At 33.2% G+C, this 25663-nt stretch overlaps 2 protein-coding genes across 4 annotated transcripts in view; one reads left to right on the top strand and one right to left on the bottom strand.

Moving 5' to 3' along the window:
* Positions 1–81: 81 nt before the first annotated feature.
* LOC143198106 (WD repeat-containing protein 3) lies at positions 82–3942 on the top strand. Its single transcript, XM_076407105.1, has 14 exons — positions 82–321; positions 373–582; positions 637–834; positions 888–1061; positions 1121–1314; positions 1372–1579; positions 1637–1803; positions 1866–2025; positions 2273–2500; positions 2559–2828; positions 2883–3122; positions 3186–3373; positions 3441–3663; positions 3726–3942. The coding sequence occupies exons 1-14, from the start codon at positions 151–153 to the stop codon at positions 3891–3893; spliced, it is 2799 nt and encodes a 932-aa protein (XP_076263220.1). The 5' UTR covers positions 82–150; the 3' UTR covers positions 3894–3942.
* Positions 3943–6663: 2721 nt separating this feature from the next.
* Positions 6664–25663, bottom strand: part of LOC143198116 (uncharacterized) — a 317200-nt gene continuing 298200 nt past the window's right edge. For 2 of the 3 annotated variants that reach the window (XM_076407133.1, XM_076407132.1), the window contains exons 5-7: positions 10591–10762; positions 10455–10516; positions 8218–9354 (exon numbers count right to left, since the gene is read on the bottom strand). In XM_076407133.1, coding sequence (XP_076263248.1) covers positions 8909–9354; positions 10455–10516; positions 10591–10762 — 680 coding nt within the window. In that variant the 3' untranslated portion in view covers positions 8218–8908. Of the gene's footprint in view, positions 9355–10454; positions 10517–10590; positions 10763–25663 lie in introns of all 3 variants that reach the window. The other variant, XM_076407131.1, reaches the window with a different exon arrangement.

Genomic DNA, 25663 nt, shown 5'->3' with positions numbered 1-25663 from the left:
TAAACATGGACATAAAATAATATAAGCGGTTTAGAAAAGAAGAAGATATAGGCGGTAACTATGAAGAACTTTTCTTATTTTAAAATGTTAAAGAGGTTAGGTCAAACTAAAGTTTATTTTGGTTAACATGCTTCACGAGTAAAGTCAAAAATGGGTTTAACTAAGGATTATTTGCGATATATTCCCGCAGGAAATTTTAATATTATTAGCAGTGCCAATTGCAATGCAGTGTTTATAGTTTTACAAGGACAAATAGGAAGATTTATAGCTGTTGGGGCATCTGAACATATAATTATATGGGACTTGCGAATTGGTGAAAAAGTAATTAAGCTATTATTCATATCTACTTTTATTTAAACAAATTTTTTTAAGGCTCAAGTTTTACCTGGTGAGAAAGCTGCTGTTACAGCTATTGCGGCAAGTCCAAATGTTAGAAATTTAGCAGCTGGTTATTCAGATGGAAATATTACTGTTTATGACTTAAAGTCAGCAGAGGTTATTAGTATATTTTCTGGACATCGATCAGAGGTTACCACATTGTGTTATGATAATTTTGGACATAAGTTAGCTTCTGGAGGCAAAGTAAATTTCAAATATTATAATTATAACCTGACAACTCAACACGATTCTTTTCAGGATACAGATATTATAGTTTGGGACACAGTAGCTGAAACTGGCCTTTATAGGTTTACAGGTCATAAAGGCCCTATTACAAAAATTGCCTTTATGTTGAAAGAAAATGTACTTATATCAACTTCAAAGGATTGTTTCGTTAAATTTTGGGATTTAAACACCCAACATTGTTTTAAAACATTAACAGGATATCAAACAGAGGTAATTTACTTTTAATAATCTGATATTTATTTATGATGCTAAAATATTTTAAGGTGTGGGGTTTGTCACTTTTAAGAAATGATCAGTATTTGGTTACTGGTTGTGGTGATAATGAATTAAGAGTATACAGGTTATCACTACGTAATTTGGAAAATGTAAAAACTACAGTAGATCACCTAACTAATACTCTTGAATTGACTACTTTAGAAGACGGAGATGATACTACAGTAAGTGCAATATTATATTTAAGTGATTTATTTTTTTAATTATGTATTAAAAATTGTAGCATCCATTGCAATGTTTAAAAACAGGCACGTTATTAAGAGGAGGACAAGGAAGGGTTGTTTCTTTGGTCGCCGATGCCACTGGACAAGTATTGGCATGTCATGGTACAGATAAACAGATTGAATTATTTTACTTTTGCACAGAGGATGAGGCTAGAACAAGGCTTAATAAACGCATTAAAAAAGAAAAAAAGAAGTAAGGTTTCATTAATTTAAGAAAGATCTCTTAATATACTTTTTAAATTTATCTCAGAAAAATGGAAATGGATTCAGAAGAAATCGAGACAAATACGGCTTTGGAGTTAAGTTTAAAAGATGAAGTGAAGAGGCTTTCTTCTATAAAGCTGAATTCAAAGCCAAAAAGTTTAGATTTAGTATTGGGTAATGGTGGAGAATTAAGAGTCGCTGTAAATTTAGGCAATAACTCCGTTCAACTACATAATCTTCAAACCACTGTCAAGGTAAAATGGCTTTGAAGTCTTATTTAAAAAAAATTATTTTAATGGTCTTTATTTTAGAATTCGGAGGGTCAGTGTTTAAGAAGCATACTAAATCAAGGACACCACACTGATACCCATTGTGTAGCATTCAGTAATGAGAGTGTCACGTTAGTATCTGGTAGTAGTGATAGCGTAAAACTTTGGAATATGCCATCTCAAACTTGCCTAAAAACAGTTGAAACTGGGTAAGAAAACGTAAACTTGATTTTTTGTTTGGTATTAAAGTTTTCATTTACATTATTTACAGCTATGTCATGAGTCTCGTATTTGTTCCTGGAGATAAGCATATATTAGTAGGCTTAAAAGATGGTCGTTTGTTAATAGTCGATATTGTTGTTGGTGATATATTAGAAGAAATTCCAGCGCACACAAAAGAACTAAGGTCCATTGTTATAACACCTAATATGGTAAGTTTATTTTTATGTTTCTTTGTTTTTCTAATTTTTCAATCACAAGTTATTAGGTCTATCAAAAATAAGTCAACGTTTTAACCTATAAATATAAAACTAATTGTCCATTGATAAATAAACAATAATCCACCCTGTTTACAACTAAATCACATGAGCGTTGAAATTTTATACGACATAATTTTGACTTTTATATCCGATCGAGATTGGCCACACAAATATTGAGAAAATGTTTATTTAATTGCAGAGTGGTTGTGTGACTGGAGGTGGAGATCAGACAGTGAAGTTTTGGCAGTTTGATTTAATAGTTGATGAGAAGAGTGAAACAAAAATCAGAATATTATCATTGGTGCATAAACAGACCCTTAAATTAGATAATAGTGTTTTATGTGTGAGATTGTCACCAAATGGAAAGTTTATCGCGGTGGCCTTGTTGGATTCTACTGTCAAAATTTTCTTTGTTGATACTTTGAAGGTGAGTATTAAAAAATATTAAATGATAATTGTCATTTAATAAAATACATTTGTTTTAGTTTTATCTATCTTTATATGGACATAAGTTACCAGTACAATGTATGGATATATCGAGCGATTCTACATTAATCGTGACAGGTTCTGGTGATCGTAACATCAAAATTTGGGGAATGGACTTTGGTGATTGCCATAAAAGTATTTTCGCACACGATGACACTGTTACAGGACTACAGTTTGTCAAGAATACACACTATTTTTTCACCTGTGGCAAAGATGGCAAAGTTAAGGAGTGGGACGCTGATTCCTATAATAAAATTATAACATTGCCGGTAAGATAATTTTAGTTGAAAGACCGATCGAGATTCATATACTTTTCATTTTAGGGTCATATAGGGGAAGCATTTTCTTTGTCTGTTAGTCCCAATGGAAAATATGTAGTTTCTTGTGGCTCTGATAAAGTCTTAAGGCTTTACGAGAAATCTGATCAAATTGTTGTTCTTCAAGATGAAGAAGAGGAAGAAAGAGAACAGCAAGAACAATTAGCTACTGGAGATCAAGCTGTAGTACCTGGGCAACCTGGATTGAATCTTCCCAGTAAAAAAACAGTTGGCAGCGAGAAAGCGGTATGTCTTTTATTTATTCCATCATTGTTTTATAATTATTTGTTTGTGATCATTATCATTAAGGCTGAAAGTATACTGGAATGTCTGGAAGTTAATGAGAAATACAGAGAGCAGTTAGCAGAATATGAAGCATTACAAGCTGCCTCAACGCAAACCCTTGCACCTCCACTGCCACCTCTATTAATGCAAGCATTTGGTGTTTCAACACCAGGGGATTTTCTTTTAGAAACGATAAAAAGAATAAGAGCAAGGTAAACATTCTCTGTTCCTCTACCATTCGCACACTTTTTAACTAATGTATTATTTTTATTTTTACAGTGACTTGGAAGAAGCCTTACTGATTCTACCATTTAATTCGGTATGTGAAATATTGACGATGTTACCGAACTTGATACAAAGGGGTGATTGCACCGAACTTGGATGCAAAGTAGCGATGTTTTTGTTAAGGTTACATCATGCTCCTATCGTAGCCAATAAATTGTTGATATCAACGCTAAAGAAGCTCGAGAAAATTATGCAGGAAAAAGTAAATGATCTTAGGGTAAGTCAACATTTTGTTTTTTTCTTTGTTAGTTTTTCCATCAAATATTTCTTGTGGTGCAGGATTTAATAGGGTACAACTATTACGGTTTGCAATTCCTTCAAGGCGAAATAGAATCCAGAGAGGGTTTGATGTTATTTAGGGATGCCACTGTTGCGAGGAGGAAAGGGGAGAAAAAGCGACGAAAAAGAGAAAAGCTCAAGAGATCTATTATGGTTTTAAATAGTTGATATATTTAAATTTATTATATATTTATATATAAATAAATGATTGAAAACATAAGATATTTTAATTAAAGTTCCTAAATAGTACCAAGTAAAATTATATCTGAACAGAGATTCCTTGTTCTACTGTTTTCCATAATATATGTTTTGTTTTGTGAAATTATCACACTGTCTCTAGCCAGTTATCCGGTTATTGAAAATCAGGACGGCCTTGTGACAGGTTTTCTATTGTTTCTAGTCCAGACATCATCTTGCTTTTTTTTTTAATAATCCTGTGATTTTTTTGTGTGCTATTGATTCTTCTTTATATTTTCAAATTGTTATTTGTTTATGCTATCAATTTTTTGGGGTCCAGGACTTGTTGATTTTATTTCTTTTTTTAGGAAGGTCATGGATATTTCAGGATACGATATGAATACATTTTTAAAGGTTTTATTTAAAGTAAAATAACCAGCCAGTTCTACTGTTTTTCATAATTTATGGAACTGTCACGCCGTGTCTACAGTCATTTATCGGGTTATTGAAAATCAGTACGGCCTTGTGACAATATTTCTATCGTTTCCAATCCAGACATCATCTTGCTCTTTTATAGCATTTTTTTAAATAGTCCTATGGTTTTTTGTGTGCTATTGATTGTTCCTCAAATTCTTCAGGACTTGTTGATTTTATTTCTTTTTTTTTAGTAAGGTCATGGATATTTCAGGATACGACATGAATACATTTTTAAAGGTTTTATTTAAAGTAAAATAACCAGCCAGTTCTACTGTTTTTCATAATTTATGGAACTGTCACGCCGTGTCTGCAGTCATTTATCGGGTTATTGAAAATCAAGACGGCCTTGTGACAATATTTCTATCGTTTCCAATCCAGACATCATCTTGCTATTTTATAGCATTTTTTAAAATAGTCCTATGGTTTTTTGTGTGCCATTGATTGTTCCTCAAATTCTTCAGGACTTGTTGATTTTATTTCTTTTTTTAGGAAGGTCATGGATATTTCAGGATACGATATGAATACATTTTTAAAGGTTTTATTTAAAGTAAAATAACCAGCCAGTTCTACTGTTTTTCATAATTTATGGAACTGTCACGCCGTGTCTACAGTCATTTATCGGGTTATTGAAAATCAGGACGGCCTTGTGACAATATTTCTATCGTTTCCAATCCAGACATCATCTTGCTATTTTATGGCATTTTTTTAAATAGTCCTATGGTTTTTTGTGTGCTATTGATTGTTCTTCAAATTCTTCAGGACTTGTTGATTTTATTTCTTTGTTTTAGGAAGGTCATGGATATTTCAGGATACGACATGAATACATTTTTAAAGGTTTTATTTAAAGTAAAATAACCAGCCAGTAATACTGTTTTTCATAATTTATGGAACTGTCACGCCGTGTCTGCAGTCATTTATCGGGTTATTGAAAATCAAGACGGCCTTGTGACAATATTTCTATCGTTTCCAATCCAGACATCATCTTGCTATTTTATAGCATTTTTTAAAATAGTCCTATGGTTTTTTGTGTGCCATTGATTGTTCCTCAAATTCTTCAGGACTTGTTGATTTTATTTCTTTTTTTTAGTAAGGTCATGGATATTTCAGGATACGATATGAATACATTTTTAAAGGTTTTATTTAAAGTAAAATAACCAGCCAGTTCTACTGTTTTTCATAATTTATGGAACTGTCACGCCGTGTCTACAGTCATTTATCGGGTTATTGAAAATCAGGACGGCCTTGTGACAATATTTCTATAGTTTCCAATCCAGACATCATCTTGCATTTTATAGCATTTTTTTAAATAGTCCTATGGTTTTTTGTGTGCTATTGATTGTTCCTCAAATTATTCAGGACTTGTTGATTTTATTTTTTTTAGTAAGGTCATGGATATTTCAGGATACGATGTGAATAAATTTTTTAACGGTTATATTTAAAGTAAAATAACCAGCCAGTTCTACTGTTTTCCATAATTTATGAAATTGTCACACTATCTACAGTCATTTATCGGGTTATTGAAAATCAGGACGGCCTTGTGACAATATTCCTATCGTTTCCAATCCAGACATCATCTTGCATTTTATAGCAAATTTTTTAAATAGTCCTATGGTTTTTTGTGTGCTATTGATTGTTCTTCAAATTATTCAGGACTTGTTGATTTTATTTTTTTTAGTAAGGTCATGGATATTTCAGGATACGATGTGAATAAATTTTTTAACGGTTATATTTAAAGTAAAATAACCAGCCAGTTCTACTGTTTTCCATAATTTATGAAATTGTCACACTATCTACAGTCATTTATCGGGTTATTGAAAATCAGGACGGCCTTGTGACAATATTCCTATCGTTTCCAATCCAGACATCATCTTGCATTTTATAGCAAATTTTTTAAATAGTCCTATGGTTTTTTGTGTGCTATTGATTGTTCTTCAAATTATTCAGGACTTGTTGATTTTATTTTTTTTAGTAAGGTCATGGATATTTCAGGATACGATGTGAATAAATTTTTTAACGGTTATATTTAAAGTAAAATAACCAGCCAGTTCTACTGTTTTCCATAATTTATGAAATTGTCACACTACCTACAGTCATTTATCGGGTTATTGAAAATCAGGACGGCCTTGTGTCAGTACTTTTATCATTTCTAGTCCAGACATCATCTTGCTTTTTTATAGTTTTTTTTAAATAGTCCTATTCTCTAAATTTAGAATTTTTTTTGAGTTTGTTTCTATTTGATAATTCAGGATATGATTTGAATAGTCTTATTAAAATAAAATAACCATTTCATTTGTATTACCTTTTTAATTTAAATATTACAAATTACTGCGAAAATAATAAACAAGTATTCTAACATTTTAGGGAAGTAATATTTACAAAAAAAATAATATCGGGGAACATAATAAAAACAGCTGCATTGTTTAAGTTAAAAACTACATCCGGGATGTAAAATAACTTAGATATAAAAATAACAGTGTAATTAAATATATTAATATTATTATTAATACTTGAAATAATTTATATTTAAAGTGGTACGCAGCGTGGTTTTTTTTTCTAATTTTTTTTTACCAGTCTTACTAGGGGGATCTCTTTGAACTACGGAGCCTTTGGTTTTTCGTGCTCATTAAAAATATCCACGGATAATTCCTACGCGTGTCCCCCCGTAAAACTAGATTTTCGATTTAAAATACTTATGGGCTTTGGTTTAGGCAAATATAATTTATACATAAAATAATATGAGACGAAATACCAAAAGTACAAATATTTCTACAAAGAAAAAAATAAGAACAGGGAGAAAATAAATAAGTGAACACGTGTAAGAATACTGACAAAATTACACATTAAGAACCCAAATGTCTATTCTCTAGTTAGCTAAAATCGTCTTTAGCTAGGAGTGGGATATATATTATATATATATTTATATAACGGGTTAAATATTTGCATTTTTGGTATGGTTGTTTTAAGTGTATATAGAGAATGGAGCTGTAATTTTCTAAAAAATATTCGTTTTAGGAACCTGGTGCTTAAATTATTATATATTATTTAAATAACTATTTTAAATTAATGAATGTTATTGCCAATATCGTAAAATGTTTACAGGCATCTACCATCGGAAAGGATTTATAAAATTACTGCATATCTACATTTTTACAACAAAAAATATTTCACCGCCAAGTTTTTAGACTTTTCCAGAAACTCTCGGACGACCGAAGGTTTTTTGATTTTGTTTTGTTTCGTTTTTTTTTTATTTCCGTCCAAATACAAATTCTAAAAAAATGGCTACGGTTACATAATGCAAAAATAGTTGAATATAACAAGTTAACAATCAACAAAGTAATAGCGAGGCCTCATACTTCCATTCATAACTGCATCCAGGAATGTAACAAAAGATTTTTACACCAAGAAAGAACTCTCCTACAAATATTCAACAAATTTTGAGAAAAAAAAACGACGATATCGGTAAACTGTGCCAGGTTTTGAGGGGCTATTTTTATCAGATCAGAATATATTGGAGGACATTACATTTACAATGTACAACTAGAATGGACCTATGAACAAGTCCATAGAGATTCGGTTTGTTTTGGTTAAAACGTGCGATTTTTTTTTCAAATTTTGTTGAATATTTTTATATAAGTTTGATTAAAAAGATATTTCCAATACGAATATATATATACTACATATATATATTCATTTAAAAATATCCCAAAATTTGGTACATATATACAGAATTTAATAACTTATTATTTATTATTTCAGCCTTACATTTATCAGACTTACTATACATTTTCCGCTGTACGAAAAACCTAGTACTAGAATTTCGAGGTTTTTGTCAAGGACCGAGACATGACATCACATACCATCTATTTCATTCTGATAGATCATTTTTTTGTTGTAAAATGCACGTACATGGTCTCTTTGCAGCTAGATTGATCCGCCAACCTGTCAGAATAAAATAATCTAGCATGCTAGTTATCCTGGACAACACTTTTGTTTTTGAAGAGTAATTTAAAATTCTTGGGGGGCTAGGGGGGCGGAAAAGGGTAGACAGAGAGAGAGAGAGAGAGAGAGAGAGAGAGGAGGGCGTGTATAAAAGGATAAAGATTCATATAAATAAATTAAAACTTACAAATATTACGTTACAAATATTTCGTAATTTGTTTACTTGTAATACAGTAAAGACAAAGTGGAAAATTGCCAACGGGATTGACAACGTTTTATTGGCTAAAAGGTAAAATTATAATAGCAAAGCTGCATATAACAATGTGCTAATATCACTAAGCAGAATTGTTCTTTTATTTTCTACGTACTCGACTATTCTTTGAAAGCATGAAAAGCGTGATAATTTTTTTCAGGTAATATTTCTAGTATGATAAATGTGTTAATGCTACGTAATTAGTACTGAAACACACCTAAGTTAATCTGTTATCATGAAAATGTTGTGAATTTTTTTTAAACGAGACAGAAGCATGGTAATTTTTTTGTCGCCTTCGAGACGTATTCAAAGAATAATCGGGCCGTCGCTTTCAATATCATTTTAAGCCACTCCAGGGCGGGGCCTCCCTGGGCAAAGCCGCGGGATGGTCCCCCCGGTCCTGAGGTAGAGAAGTACCATCTTGGGTGCAGTTATCCTCGATAGCGCTTTGAACGTGGGTTCGTACGAACGGTGTCAAGTTGGGTTCGTGCGGGTGCAGTGAATCGACGTTGGACGTCCCGTGGTTGGGTATCGAAGTCATCCGGAGGGGGCTCAGGCTGTCTCCCCGTATGGGTACCAAGTTGTGACCTTGGGCATGTCTCACGCCGAACACGGGCTGCGGGCGAGGGTGAGGCATGCCGTCGACTTGATCGGTGGAGGCGTTCTTCTTTCTCCGGCGCCATCTTAGGTATGCGGCAAGACAAAGAATGACGGCGGAAAACACGGCAATTGTCGCGCCTCCTGCTATTGAAGCAGTTTCGAGCATGAATCGCCGTTGGGACGCTGGAACAGAAAAAATAAAATGAGTATAAATACCGTGAGTGGAAAAGTAATCCACGTTTTTTGTTGAAGTACATTTCTCTCATCAATTTACGATACATTACTCCTCAGTCATCTCCGGTTGTGGCGCATGCGCACTATCCTTCATAGAATAGACTATAGAAAACAATAAACTATATTGTCTTCCTTTTCTAATAGCCGTACTTTTTTTCGAGTCAATCGGTAGAGTCGATCAAGATATATAGTAATAATAATTAAATTGTTGTGTTATTCTTGGTGTTCTAACATAAATACATATAATTTGATATTTACTTTAAATATAATATATTTTAGTAATGATTTAAATTTTATTTTATACGTAAGATGTAGCTAGAATTTATCTAGAGTGACAGTCGAAGAATGTGAAATTCAGAGAAGAAATTTGACAGCATTTTTCTAAGATGTAAGAACAGTGTACAGCGATACTATGAAATAATTAAATTTTCTAACAAAAGTAGATCTGGATCAAATAAACAAAATATAAAACTATCAACGACACCCTCATGATCTAATGCCAAGGAAAATACAGTGCACTATTATATAACAGTATAAGTAAATAAATTGTAGTTTTGTAAAAATACTGATGTATTGACTAATGTGTTCTTTCAGCTTAAAAGTACAATAATCCATTCATTTTAGGCTAGTAAATGACAATACGTTAATCAAAAGCTCGAGGTAGTCAATTCATTAATGGGGTTTGTGGATCAAGAATAGTAGCGATCATAGTTGATCATATTTGGAGATCGTTAGGAGAATTCACTGCTTTCATATATAGTGGTGGCTTTTTCATTTGGTTTTAACTATATTGCCTGGATTTGATGTAATTTCATTCAATAATTTTTTAGATAAAATGTGTTACAACAAAAAATGTGGTTTCAATGTTTATTTCCCTCATATATAGTTTCAACATTAAACCAATTATTTATCAAATTTGTTTATATTTAAAATTAAATGGAGCTCAATATGCGCATACGCCAAATCCGGAGACGTCTGAGTAATAACGTAATCCTCATCAATTTATTTCTTTTTGGCAAATAGTAATAATTTGATATAAAGATACTTACGCATATATGAGCCGTCAAGATCCTTGTATTCACAACGGGATCCTTGATAACCCTCCGCACACCTGTAACAAAGGAAAGGAAAGATCGAGAGTCAGTTTTCGTTGCCGAAATCGAAAACAAGAGACAAAACACTTACATGCAATTGTAAAGCAAACTGTCCCCGATCTTGACTGTGAAGCAGGTGGCTCCGTTCAGACAAAACCAGGCGGCATAAGCGGGGGGGCATTCGTAAGTAAGGAATGTTATATTTGGGCGTGGCGTGGGCGCCGGGGGGCGGGGTTTGGGTGTGCTGCGCGACGAACACGCCTCTGAAACAAATAAATTAGATTAAATTAAAATTTAAAAATACATTAAAAAAATAGTTAAATTCAACTGTGACTGTTAAAAAAGCGATTTATTGGGGAATCTTACGAATTTTTTTATTAGGTTCGCCTCATTATTATTTAACCAGCGTGTCATAATAATATTTTGGCTTTTTATAGACTCACATGTGTTTATGGCTATTGTATGCGCATCATGATATATAAAATGACTTCATAATAACAGTTTTAAATAACATATATATGTTGGTTTGGAATACAAGAAATTCCTTTTTTTTCTCAGTATATACGTTTAAATGGTAGGACAGACATTTTAAATATTGATAAAAATTTTAAATAAAAATCTAAAAAAAAATTTAATTTTTAATTTCTCGCGAATACATGCTTATTAGAGCTAGCCAACAAAATAATTGCGGTTTTATAAATCTATGTTTATTATACATAAAATTGATTGCAAGGTAACTTTGGTATTGATCATTATGTATTAAATAAAGGTTGGCAAGAAAATATTTTCGGTTTTATAAGTGTTGATTTTCCTCTTATAGCTAACGTGTAAATATAACAGGTCAATTGAAAAGTCCCCGGCATACCATAGTAAAACACATTTTTTTGACAAAATTATTTTTTTGTTCAATATAATTCACTTCAAGGGTGATACACTGATTATAGCGACCCTCTAACTTTTTCGATACCATTTTTGTAGTACGATTTGTCCTGTGCTTCAAAATAGGTATCAGTTTCGTCGATCACCTTTTCATTCGACGAAAATTTCCTTCCAGCGAGCATTCTTTTGAGATCTGAGAACAGGAAATAGTCGCTGGGGGCCAGATCTGAAGAATACGATGGATGAGGAAGCAATTCGAAGCCTAATTCATGGATTTTTGCCAGCGTTTTCATTGACTTGTAACACGGTGCATTGTCTTGGTGAAGCAGCACTTTGTTTTTCTTCAAATGCGCTAACGCTATGTAATAATCGCTCTTGATGTCCTTCCTATTTCAAGGTACTCAATGAAAATTATTCCAGGCCCTTCCCAAAATACAGATGCCATAACCTTGCCAGGCGACTGTTGCGTGTTCCCACGCTTTGGAGTGGGTTCATCGTGTACAGTCCACTCGGATGACTGTCTTGGACTTCGGAGTGAAATGATGGAGCCATGTTTCATCCTTTATCACATATCGACGCAAAAACTCGGGTTTATTATGCTTGATCACCTTCAAATACTGATCCTAATCATCAACTCGCCGTCGTTTTTGGCCAAAAGTGAGCTTGAGTGGCACACACTTTACAAAATGCTTTCTCATATCCAAATATTCGTGAATGATACGATGTACACGTTCAGTTGATATCTTTAGAGTGTCTTCTATTTCATTCAATTTCAATTTATGGTCATTCAAAATCATTTTGTGGATTTTTTAAATGTTTTCGTCGGTAACAACCTCTTTTGGGCGTCCAATGCGTTCGCCGTCTCCGGTGCTCATTTCACCAAGTCTAAACTTAGCATACCAATCTTTGATGGTTGATTTTTCTGGGGCAGTGTCCGGAAACTCTGCATCAAGCCAAGTTTTGCTTCAACTGTATTTTTTCCCTTCAAAGAGCAATATTTTATCAACACACGAAATTCCTTTTTATCCATTTTTTTCACAATAAAAAAAGTTGTTTCACTCAAAATGCTATAATTCACAAATTAATGACCCGACAGCTGTCAAATTTATACACGCATCTTTTGAGGGTTAGGGATAACTAAAAAACATATGGATTTAATTCTAGTGGCGCCATCTATGTGTCAGGGCGGATACCTTTCAATTGATATGCCACGTTAGAGATCGACGAGAAAAATCCTATATATTAATCTGGGAGGAAACTAACATCAGTTTCGTAACGTTTTTTGTCGTGAATATATTATCAGAACTATGTGAAAAAGTAGTTTCGTTCTTGTTATTATATCTGTTTGGGAACAAAATAATTTTCGGCTTACGGAATTAACGTATTTTTACGAATATTTGCTGATTGTTGGTTAATATATACCAGAAATAGAACGTGTAGAGCATCAAAAGTAATTTTTTATTTAATTTCATGGATGTTTGAATTGCGTACCATATCAAATTGGCGTGAATGAAACGACCGCCTGTCTAGAACGTTTATGTGTTTCGGAGATTTTGTGTGATTCCTTTGCACACACACACACACACACACACACACACAAATATGCACAGCCGGGACGGTTGGAAGAATGGAGGACAATTTGTGTAATTATGCCACGCTCCATAGAAAACAATAACATCTATTAATTGTTTTTTTATGATGTCCTATGCGGCGTCATTGAAAACAATTCAACAATGTACAATAACACTTTATTATGGGAAAATATCCGTTCGAAATGAGGGAGAAAAATATATTACGGCTATGTAATGTCAATCTAACCTCGTAAGGACGAAATATTTTTAGAAACGCGGCATCCGCTGCAACAGAGCCAGAATAAAAATTAACAAAATCCATGTCGCGGGGTACCGTGTGGCCCAGTGGTCCATTTCGACCGTTCTCAACTGCGATAAAATCGAATTAGATCCATCTATTATTAGCCATAATATTCATCTATTAATTTATGAATCGAATCGTTACGAATATTAGGCGTTCTGGGGAACGCACAAAGCCTTCGGAAACTGAAAACGGTAAATTGCACAAAAGATCGAAATTCCTTTATTATTGCGGATGCCTGTCTAGCGAGAAAACAAACGACCGTAACATCATCAGACATTCTCTAAATAATACCAGCTGAATATTATTGGGTTTAATATTAACAATTCTCTGACGGCGCCAGGTTTGGGTTATATGGTGAAGGAACCAAACTCTCCTTCGAATCAGTCTCATGTTTAATAAGTATTCGCGGATTTCGTGGCTAGAGCAACATCAAATGCGGTTGTATATCACTGTCAGTCATCAACTACAATTGAATGAAATCTCCTATGAATGTTTCGTTTGATTTAAGACGCAACGTATCCGGTTTTCGAACATTTTTACTTAATTTATCAGTTCTAAAACGACAATATCTATGGGGTATGTTAATATAAAATTCGAAGTACTTTGAACAGATACAATAAGAGAAAAATGGTGTTATTTGGTGGAAGTTAAACTTTTTTTAATGTCGATATATATATATATATATATATATATATATATATATATATATATATATATATATATATATGATATATAAATATATATATATATATATATATATATATATATATATATATATGATATATAAATATATATATATATATATATATATATATATATGATATATATGATATATAAATATATATATATATATATATTATATATATATATATATATATATATATATATATATATATATATTTGATTTCCTATTTCTCATGAATTTATATTTGACAAGAAAATGCTTTGGGTTATGTGAATTTTGATTTCTTTCTTATTAAGAACGTATATTTTTACCATTATTTGGCAAAAAAGTAATTACAATTTATCGAAACTTTATTTCCTATTTTAAATATCATATATTAATCTAAGGGAAACCTAATTTCGGTCTTGTAGAGACCGGTTGTGTTTAATTATAACATAAATATATTAATTTTGAGTTACTATATGAATGCCGGGACTGTAAAAACACGTTTTTAAAGGTAAGTATAGGGGTAACAAGATTTCCATGATATTGGTATTGGGTTGCCATTGAACAAACGTTGTTTTATACGGCGTGAATCTATTTTCAGCGGTGAGCATCAAAGGATATATGAACCAAAGCGCAATATTTGTTGATATTGCCGGTCGGGAACTGTATAAAGTCGATTTGTTTAAAAAAAAGTCTGAAAATGAAGATAAGCGAACGAGGCAAAGTGTAGAACAGTCCTCTACGACTCTAAGGTTTCTGGTAGGTAATATCGATGGTAGAAATATATAAAAGTAGATTTAAAAGAAAAATCGGATAGTAATTAGGACCCAACAGTACTTAACGACTATAAAAGGACTAGTTTATCACCCTCTCAAGCGGAGCCATGTGGCATATACAACATATGCTCCCCGTAAGGATATAAATCGACTTCCCAACGAGCCCAAGAACTTAATTTCGCGGTGCCGTTTTTTTCCTCGTTCCTATATACATATATAGGCATTTTTTTTTTTAATTTTCGAGCCAAGCGGGACCTTTTTTCGGATGGAACAACAGATGGCCCGTCATCATCTCCGTATAACGGAAGGTAGCGGTAGGTACCAATTTCATTAGATCCCCGAAAAAGTTAAAATGTAAATGTGGCATACGAGGGTTGATTTTTAAACCCGAAGTCGCCGTATTTATGGCGTACCAACGAGCTATTAAATAAAATTCAGTATAGCCGTTGAATAAGGAATTAGTTCTTGTTGGTCTGGGCCTCTATCTGAGATTACCGATCAGTACCAATGAAGAAGTCACACAAAAGTCGACCTGTTCAATTCGAGAGATGTTAGATTCCATAAGTATACACCGTTTAGAACCTAACCAACCAAATTAAGGTCAGTTGGTTTAAATCTGGGGTCTGTTTTTCAAAAAAGGTTCTAGTTTTCGAAATAATCAAAATTGACGTCAAGAAAGATGATGCTGTTTAGTGCAATTAGATATATCCATTGAAATGCCATCGATCAAAATAGAATGGAATATAGAAACCTGGGAAGTAATGCCTTAAAATGAATTCACAGTCTAATAAACAGTTCGAAAAAAACAACAAACAGATTAACTATTTATATGAATCATATCACAAGTTCTAATACTCCAATAAGCGTTCAGTATTTTGTTTTATTCAAGTCAATAAGGACCTCTTCTAAAGACACTCTGAATTATTAACATTTAGATGTTTTTAAATAATGATTTCTAATCTATTCTAATCAGAAATTACACCATATTTAACGCTATAAGATGAGTATAATCTTTACCTCCAAAACACGGTTTTACTTAAAAGACAATTATATTTAAATGAAATAAAAACGACGGCTAACGATATCCAACACCGTGCAAAACAGTGAAATACACGATTTTTGATAAATCGTTCGAGTATAGAACATTGTTAATCTAAACACGATACGAAATTATTGTATTATAAATATTTCTAGAAATAGCACTTCGGTTTTGGCTTCTACCCACTTACCTTTAAACGTCAATTTCATACGGAATAATTCGACTTAATTTCATGGGATTTTTCACGACAATATCCGAACAACACTACCCAGAAACCACATTCGACCGTATATTTTAATATCGGATCACTGTTGACAATGGTAATTGACAGATGTCACATGCGTAAAAAAATAAATCTGACGGGAAAAAAAAACATAATAAAACCGGATTCGTTTTTTTTACTGTTTCTGTCTGAACCGCTTCCAAACTAAAACCGTTATTCGGGGTTTATTTATAACTTTATAATTAAATTTCGATGCGCTTTTAATAAAAATAATTTCAGCGGCCGGTAGGTCGCGTTAAGACGTGATAATGAAGCGAATCTAGTTGAATTGTATTTCGCATTATTGCCAAACTGTCTGTTTTTTTTTTTGAATAAAATTACGGAAAAAATAGCGGGATTATTTAATTTGAATCTAAAAATATTGATAAAATTAAATATTGAGATATTAAAATGTTTTTGTTATAAAAAGGACACAAATACGATTCCTCTTTTTTTAAATTAATATAGCTAGTGTCAATATTTGTTACATTTGGCAACAATTATAAGTGACAGGTGTGATCATAACCTATTATATCTAGTTTTGAACACTAGAATAATATTTAGTGAAATTCGTCAGTAAAATACTAAGAGTTGTAAGTTTCATAAAATTGCTATAATAATTATATAATGTTTTGGAACTATTAAATAGTTAATTTTTATGTACATAATTATACATGCATAAACGTCTTGAGCTATGAAATGAAAACAGAAGTGAAGATGAGAATTTTTGAACAAAATTGGAGTATTATGGAAATATATCACTACACAGTATAAAACAAAGTCGCCTTTTCTGTCCCTATATCCCTATGTGCGCTTAAATCTTTAAAACTACGCAACGGATTTTGATGCGGTTTTTTTCAATAGATAGAGTGATTCAAGAGGAAGGTTTATATGTATAATACATGCATAATATACTAAGGCAACATTGCTAATTTTGGAGGTTTCTAACGTGATGTCGTAAATTAACCTATTTTTTTAGGCTTATTTAGCAATTAGCAAAAACGCTGCCTAACCCTACGAGTTAGATCAAATTAATGTACTACAGTATTGTACACCATAAAAAGGTCTACAAAAAAGTCCGCGATGGTATATATTTATCTTTTAGGGATAACCCACATTAACCATTTTTATTGTTTACTTTTTACGTGAGAAAATAGCTTATTTACGAAGCTATTTTAAGCAATACGGCATTAATCCTTATCGAATTAAGTACCTTAAATACAGTGTGCAATTAATATAGATCAATATGGTTCCTTACAGCATGTAAATTAAACAAATATTTTCGGAGATATTACAAATTTAAAATTTGCGTTTAAAAATGTGTAATGTAATAAAAATTGTATGAATTTAGATATTCCAAAGATAGCAGGAAATCTTCATAGTAAGTATAGGGGAAGAGGAATTGTTTTACTCCAAATTTAATGCGTGCAGGCCAAGGGCAGTAATGAATGAACCAAAAATACTGGATCGATTTTAATCATGTTTTCATTGAGTGACATAGGCATATATATTTTATGCCCGTGCAAAGTCGGAGCGGGCCGCTATGTTTTTATATACAACGTTCATATATTTTCTGTAGTGTATTTAATTTAGTATCAGCATTGCACCCGTGCGAAGCCGGGGTGGGTCGCTAGTTCGTTTATATTACATTAAAAATTATTATGTTTACATTCACATCTCCCAATTGTTGCAGAAAGTAGTCAAGGTAGGAATGAAGAAAATGTACTTTTACACTTATTAGACAACCTAAAGCTTGAAATGCTTCTAGTATACGTTTGACAATTTGTGTATAGTTAATATCTTTATGATCAATTTTGAAAAGCAATCTATTCTTTTTGTGAATCGGTCATCAGTGATCTAATGTCTGGTCTAATGAGAACACCTTTGTTTCAGAGAGGCCTAAAAATTTCTAAAAACTAAAAATGTTTGTTTGAACTGGTGGTTGACAAAAATGTAAGTACTGTTTTTGTTACTTAGGTTATTTTTTTTTTTAACGTCAACTCTTTGAACAGCTGTAGATAGTAAATGAGTTGACAGATTGACAGAGAAGATAATTAAAACGACATGCATAAATAGCTCCATTCCTTATCAAAAGGGCTACATTCAAGGAAGAACGGTATTATTTCCGATATTTTCGATGAATATACATCGATTTGTAAGCCGGTGTAAGCACATTAAACACTATTAAGCAAGACCTTCCGTAACTACCAGAAAACACGATAAATCCCCGTAAATGCCATCAGTTAAACAGGTATACAGATCTCGGGAGTACGCATATTTTATTATCCGACTGTTTCCGAGAAACCAAAAGTAAAACGCCCTTGGTCACGGGGGGTGGAGGCCACCCCTTCGCCCATCGCTCGTATTTTTATCAATCGAGTGGAAACGGTCGGTCGGTCTTCGGCGCGGACAATACCAACAGAATTTCGACACGTAATCAGTTGTGTGCCTTCAATGGACGTGTACGTGACCGAGAAATTCTTATGGCTGCACCATACACACAAGCACACAGGTGCCGGTTGGTTTTCTTTCATTGTGCTGTTGTGCACTTGCAATAATCGGATCTGCGACGGTGTTTATGAACAAGTTCATGTAGGTATCGACTGGCCGCCGTCGTTGCCAACTCCTCTTCTCCTCCTCCGCCGCCGCTGCTGCGGCGTCAATGGGAAACTGGGTTTTGTATGCGTGTGTGCGTACGGCAGTGTGTTTTTATGCGTCGAAGATCGCTATTTTTTCATCGTTTGATGATTCATTTTATATTTACAATGGACAATTCATGGATATGGATCAATCAAGTCGATTTTTAACTCCAAACTGAGGCTATTTTATTAACCGACTTCAGAAAAAAAACGAGGAGGATATATATATATATATATATATATATATATATATATATATATATATATATATATATATATATATATATATATATATATATATATATATATACTAGCGACCCGCCCCTACTTCGCACGGGTGCAATGCTGATACTAAATTAAATACACTACAGAAAAAATATGAACGTTGTATATAAAAACATAGCGGCCCGCTCCGACTTTGCACGGGCATAAAATATATATGCCTATATGTCACTCAATGAAAACATGATTAAAATCGATCCAGTATTTTTGGTTCATTCATTACTGCCCTTGGCCTGCACGCATTAAATTTGGAGTAAAACAATTCCTCTTCCCCTATACTTACTATGAAGATTTCCTGCTATCTTTGGAATATCTAAATTCATACAATTTTTATTACATTACACATTTTTAAACGCAAATTTTAAATTTGTAATATCTTCGAAAATATTTGTTTAATTTACATGCTGTAAGGAACCATATTGATCTATATTAATTGCACACTGTATTTAAGGTACTTAATTCGATAAGGATTAATGCCGTATTGCTTAAAATAGCTTCGTAAATAAGCCATTTTCTCACGTAGAAAGTAAACAATAAAAATGGTTAATGTGGGTTATCCCTAAAAGATAAACATATACCATCGGGGACTTTTTTGTAGACCTTTTTATGGTGTACAATACTGTAGTTTGATCATCTGACATTAATTTGATCTAACTCGTAGGGTTAGGCAGCGTTTTTGCTAATTGCTAAATAAGCCTAAAAAATAGGTTAATTTACGACATCACGTTAGAAACCTCTAAAATTAGCAATGTTGCCTTAGTATATTATGCATGTATTATACATATAAACCTTCCTCTTGAATCACTAAATCTATTGAAAAAACCGCATCAAAATCCGTTGCGTAGTTTTAAAGATTGAAGCGCACATAGGGATATAGGGACAGAAGAAGCGACTTTGTTTTATACTATGTAATGATATATATATATATATATATATATATATATATATATATATATATATATACATAACATTTATTTTAATATATTTAACAGGTCAATTGAAAAGTCCCCGGCCTGACACATAGATGGCTTTACTAGAACTAAATCCATATGTGTTTTAGTTAGCCCTAAGCCTTAACATTATAGTACATCTAATGTGTATATTATCGAAAAAGTACAGTTAATTAGACAGTTATAACAGTTTGTAGGTTAGGGTTGTGCTTTATTATATTTACATTTAACTATTTGCCACATCACCTAACAGGTCAATGGAAAAGTTCCCGACCGGACACATAGATGGCGCTACTAGAATTAAATCCATGTTTTTAGTTAGCCCTAACCCTGAAAAGATGCGTGTATAAATTTGACAGCTGTCGGATCATTATTTTGTGAATTATAGCATTTTGTGTGAAGCAACTTTTGTTAATTTGGAAAAAAATGAATAAAAAGGAATTTCGCGTGTTCATAAAATATTGCTTTTTGAGGGGAAAACATACAGTTGAAGCAAAAACTTGGCTTGATGCCGAGTTTCCGGACACTGCCCCAGGAAAATCAACCATCAAGTATTGGTATGCTAAGTTTAGACGTGGTGAAATGAGCACCGAAGACGATGAACGCAGTGGACGTCGAAAATAGGTTGTTACTGACGAAAACATTTTAAAAAATCCACAAAATTATTTTGAATGGCGGTAAATTGAAATCGAATGAAATAGCAGACAATCTAAAGATATCAACTGAACGTATACATCATATTATTCACGAATATTTGGGTATGAGAAAGCTCTGTGCAAAGTGAGTACTGCGCGAGCTCACTTTTGACCAAAAACAATGAGTTGATGATTCGGAGCAGTGTTTGAAGATGATCAAGCGTAATAAACCCGAGTTTTTGCGTTGATATGTGACAATGGATGATACATGGCTCCATCATTTCATTTCGAAGTCCAATCGACAGTCATCCGAGTGGACTGCACACGATGAACCCGCTCCAAATCGTGGGAAAACGCAACAGTCGGCTGGCAAGTTTGTGGCGTCTGTATTTTGGGAAGCGCATGGAATAATTTTCATTGACTACCTTGAAAAAGGAAGGACTATCAACAGCAACTATTACATAGCGCTATTGGACCGTTTGAAGGGTCGAAATCGCCGAAAAAAGGCCGTATTTGAAGAAAAAGAAAGTGCTGCTTCACCAAGACAATGCACCGTGTCACAAGTAAGTGAAAACGATGGGAAAATCGATGAATTGGGCGTCGAATTGCTTACTCATCCACCGTATTCTCCAGATCTGGCCCCCAGCGACTATTTCTTGATCTCAGATCTCAGAAGGATGCTCGCTGGGAAGAAATTTTCGTCGAATGAAAAGGTAATACTGTTGGAATTAAACAACTCATCTCAAATGCAAAGTTGGAAAATCATTGAACGAATCAAAAATTGATTTTATAGCTTTGATACTAAAAACGATAAACGTTTCGTAGAGATATTTCCTTATCAAAGAACCATACTCAGGGAGCAACGCTAAGTATATTCTCGACGTAAAAAAATCGGACAAAGCAAACCCGAAAACGCAAAAACTTTTTATAGCTGATCGACCACCCTGAAAATATTACAAGCACCAAATTGCAAATTGTATAAACCCCTCTCTCCCCCGCCGTGTGGTGATAATCCTGACAAATATTTACTTTGAGGCAAATGACAGGGGTTTGAGGCGCCGACCTGTCATTATTCCGTCCGATGACAGACTAATTGGGGCCGTTGCGAGACTCTACGGTCCAGGTCAGTGAATGTGCACGGCCGCCATGGTTAAGGGGAGTGACGCTTGACTTTGATTCTGCGATACGGCCTCATCTTCGGCCGAACAAGTCTTTTGTTTTACGGCGATGGTGGTAGCCGCGTTAAATTCAAGATATTCGAAACAAATCATCAGCTATTTTAAATATTCGACATTTTTTAGCATTAAAACTGCCAAATATATCACGACGACTACATTTTACTGATTATTACTGATGCCGGAGGTAATAGTCAAGAAGTAACCTGAACATTATCGATAAACAATCAAACCAAAACCTGGCAAATAAAAATTAACCACGTACAGTTCACCTATAAGCAGACCGCACCAATAACAATAAACAATACTATTATTCCATATAGCAATAACGCCAAGTATCTGGGAACGACTCCTGATGCTAATCTCTGCTGGAAGGAATATGTTAAAAAAAGAACCGAAGTTGAAATATACGAAAATGTATTAACTAATTGGAAGAAAATTACAATTATCAGTATATATAATAAAATATTTTAAACAAAAAAATTGAACCGGCTTCAAAAAATAAATAAGGAACTCACTAAAAAGTAAAAAGTAATCTAACTTGGATTTTTAATACAAAAAAAAACGTTTTAAATTAAAATATGTACTCAATCGTTGTAGTAACTAAATTAAAAAAACCTTATTTAATCCATCTATTACACGTATTTTATATCCTACTATATACACACAATTTAGCTTAATACCTACCTAAACCTATTTATATATTGACAATATTATTTTAACTACTATCAACTGCATATTTTGTAGTCTAATATATTTACTGACAGGGAAAAAAATGATAGCTACTGTTTTAAAGGTCGACTAGTAGAATGAATAAGAATGATGAAATTCTATTTTAAAATGTAGGTAAAGAAATTATTCTTTTATCAAATAAGCCTGTTTCTCTTAATTAAATTTACTGATTTTCAATATAATTACATTAATACATAAATAAAATAAGGAAAATATGTAGACAAAGTGAAACTAACTACATAACTTTGATTTTATTGGAACTTATGAATCCAATAGAAGAAATTATAAATTATTAATTGTAATTTGGTGTATAATCATTAATGTAATAAAATATGTAATTATATGACAATTTATTCTTTCGATTTTTATCAATTATTTTAGTTATTTAGTTTATAGGTCTAAGTTTTGAGAAGTCAATAGTTCATTTAAATATTATAAATGCATTAGTTAATACTGCCTAATTGTGTTCGTTATTGTTTTAATTAATATACAAATATATATTACTTCATTTAATGCTCCATGTTTATGATTATAACATAACAGTAAATAAAAGTCATATATACTCATATTTGATGCTTTGAAGTTGCTGCGCTTCTAAAAATAGTGATACTTTTGTAATAACGTTCAGTGATGCAGTAATTTAAACTTACTAATACTTTATTGAATATTAAGAGTTAATAGAAATTGGATTTAATTAAATGCCTTTTAAAAAAGTTAGTGAGTGTTAGTTCTTGAGATAGTTTACATGTATTTTAATATACAGGCATTTGCTACTGTAATGTTATACGAGTTTCACTATTTATATTTCGGTAATTGGTAACACTGTTGTCATGTGAGTCCATCTGACAGTTCCATTGTAAAGTTTTACATTTTTGACGATATACGTACTCAGAACATTTTGTCACACGGACGGTATTTGTTTATTTTATATTTAGTTGAAAGTTTGGTCTCGGCAAAAAATGGAACTGAATCATTAACATTTTCGTGCGATGATTTTTTACGATTTTCGACGTGGATTATCACAACAAGAGTGCATCAATCAATTTAATTTGACTTTTGGCGATGAGGCTCCATCAAAAACCATGGTGTATCGCTGGTTTAGTGAATTCAATCGAGTTTTGTGAAGGTCGTCCAAAATCGGCTGTTGTACCAGAAAACATCGATGTTGTGTGCGAAATGATTAAGCAAGATCGTCATGTCACCTATTGTGAGATTGAGGCATCCCTAAGCATTAGTTCCACCAGCATATATGCAATTTTACATGAACACTTAGCTGTGCGAAAGTCATGCTCGCGTTCGATCCTACACAATTTGACAATCGCTCAAAAAAGGCTCGTGTCGATTGGTGCAAAGAAATGCTTAAGAAATTCAATCGCGGTGCTTCGAAAGACGTTTCTAAAATCGTGACAGGTGACGAATCATGGATATATTCGTATGAGCCCGAAAGTAAGCAGCAGTTGACTGTATGGGTGTTCCAAGATGAACCAAATCGAACAAAAGTTGTTCGCGCACGAAGCACTTCAAAGAAAATCGTGGCCTGTTTCTTCGGGCAAACTAGTCATATTGCAAAATAAGGAAAACAAACAAGAGACGCCGGATTGTTCTTCATCATGACAACGCGAGCTCTCACACATCGGCTCAAGCAAGAGACTATTTGAGCATTCAAAACATCGAATTGATGGGTCATCCGCCGTACAGCCCTGATTTGGCACCCAATGACTTCTTTTGTTCCCATCCGTGAAGAAAAAAACTGCGTGATCAACGATTTTCATCGCCCGAAGAAGCCATTGAAGCGTTCAAAAATCATGTTTTGAAGATACCTCATTCGGAATGGAATAAATGCTTTGAAAATTGGTCTAAGCGTATGCAAAAGTGTATCGATCATCGTGGCGAGTACTTTGAAAAACAATTAAAATATATTCGCAGCTTAACTATTTGTTTTTTTCCTATTCCCGAAATATAAATAGTGACCCTCATATATCAAATATATTTCTGATCTTATATTGAAAATATTGTCAAAACAAGTTTTAGCAATATCAACATATCATTTTTAAGTGATTCAGTTTAGTCTATTATGAGAGAAACGATTGGATCAGAGAGCGATCGCTAGTATACCTAGATTTAAGCTATCAAAGTAATAAATTAATGGAATTAATGGAGACATTAACCAGACAAAATTAATTCGTCTCATCGACTTCCAACAGACTCGGTGATTTATCAACCGAATTTACATAAAACGTTGTTCTGGACGACATCTTTCAAGAGACTAATAGAATAAGCGGTTCAAATGTATTATGCTAATTTCCCTCTATGAATACTTAATGTTCAGTTACAAACTATTCACGATAACAGAACATGTAACAGGTCCAGTCTTCGATCAATCATATTTACCTTTAAATGATTATTTACACTGGCAAAATACGTCCCTTTCTAATGATTTAATCGGTTTAGTATTCAGACATTCAGAATTATATTTGCATAATACGATGGTTATTCCAGTTCAATCCAATGGTTTTATATCTAGTACGGAAATTTGAAATTCATATTTTTAGAAGAGGATACCACTATAGAAAAAAAAACGCGCCTAGAACTCTAATTCATAACAGGTCAATTAAAAAGTCCTCGGCCTACGAGAGTAAAACACATTTTTTGGCACAATTAGTTTTTCTTATTCAACAAAATTCCTTTTAAGGGTGATACACTGATAAGAGCGACCATGCAACTTTTCGATACCATTTTTGTAGTACAATTTGTTCTTTGCTTCAAAATAGGTCTCAGTTTCGTCGATCACCTTTTCGTTCGACGAAATTTTCCTCCCAGCGAGCATTCTTTTGAGATCTGAGAACAAGAAATAGTCGCTGGGGGCCAGATCTGAAGAATACGGTGGATGAGGAAGCAATTTGAAGCCTAATTCAGGGATTTTTGCCAGCGTTTTCATTGACTTGTAACACGGTGCATTGTCTTGGTGAAGCAGCACTTTCTTTTTCTTCAAATGCGGCCACTTTTCAGTGATTTCGTCCTTCAAACGGCCCAATAACGCTATGTAATAGTCGCTCTTGATGTCCTTCCTTTTTCAAGGTAGTCAATGAAAATTATTTCTTGCGCATCCCAAAATACAGACGCCATAACCTTGCCAGCCGACTGTTGCATTTTCCCACGCTTTGGAGCGGGTTTATCTTGTGCAGCCCACTCGGATGACTGTAGATTGGATTTCGACGTGAAATAATGGAGCCATGTTTCAACCATTGTC

This window comes from Rhynchophorus ferrugineus, unplaced genomic scaffold, assembly GCF_030347505.1.
Source record: "Rhynchophorus ferrugineus isolate W39M unplaced genomic scaffold, kcgeb_rfMv2 rfM6, whole genome shotgun sequence".
In the NCBI taxonomy this organism is placed as follows: Eukaryota; Metazoa; Arthropoda; class Insecta; order Coleoptera; family Curculionidae; genus Rhynchophorus; species Rhynchophorus ferrugineus.
Note: the sequence above shows the minus strand (reverse complement) of the source record. Positions and strands in the feature narration are given on the sequence as shown.

Bases quoted from the DNA above. Each gene is read 5' to 3' on its own strand.
- LOC143198106 (XM_076407105.1), top strand. From the start codon at position 151: ATGGGTTTAACTAAGGATTATTTGCGATATATTCCCGCAGGAAATTTT. The intron at 1,062-1,120 runs GTAAGTGCAATA...TAAAAATTGTAG, and splicing joins AAGACGGAGATGATACTACA to CATCCATTGCAATGTTTAAA. The intron at 1,804-1,865 runs GTAAGAAAACGT...CATTATTTACAG, and splicing joins CTAAAAACAGTTGAAACTGG to CTATGTCATGAGTCTCGTAT.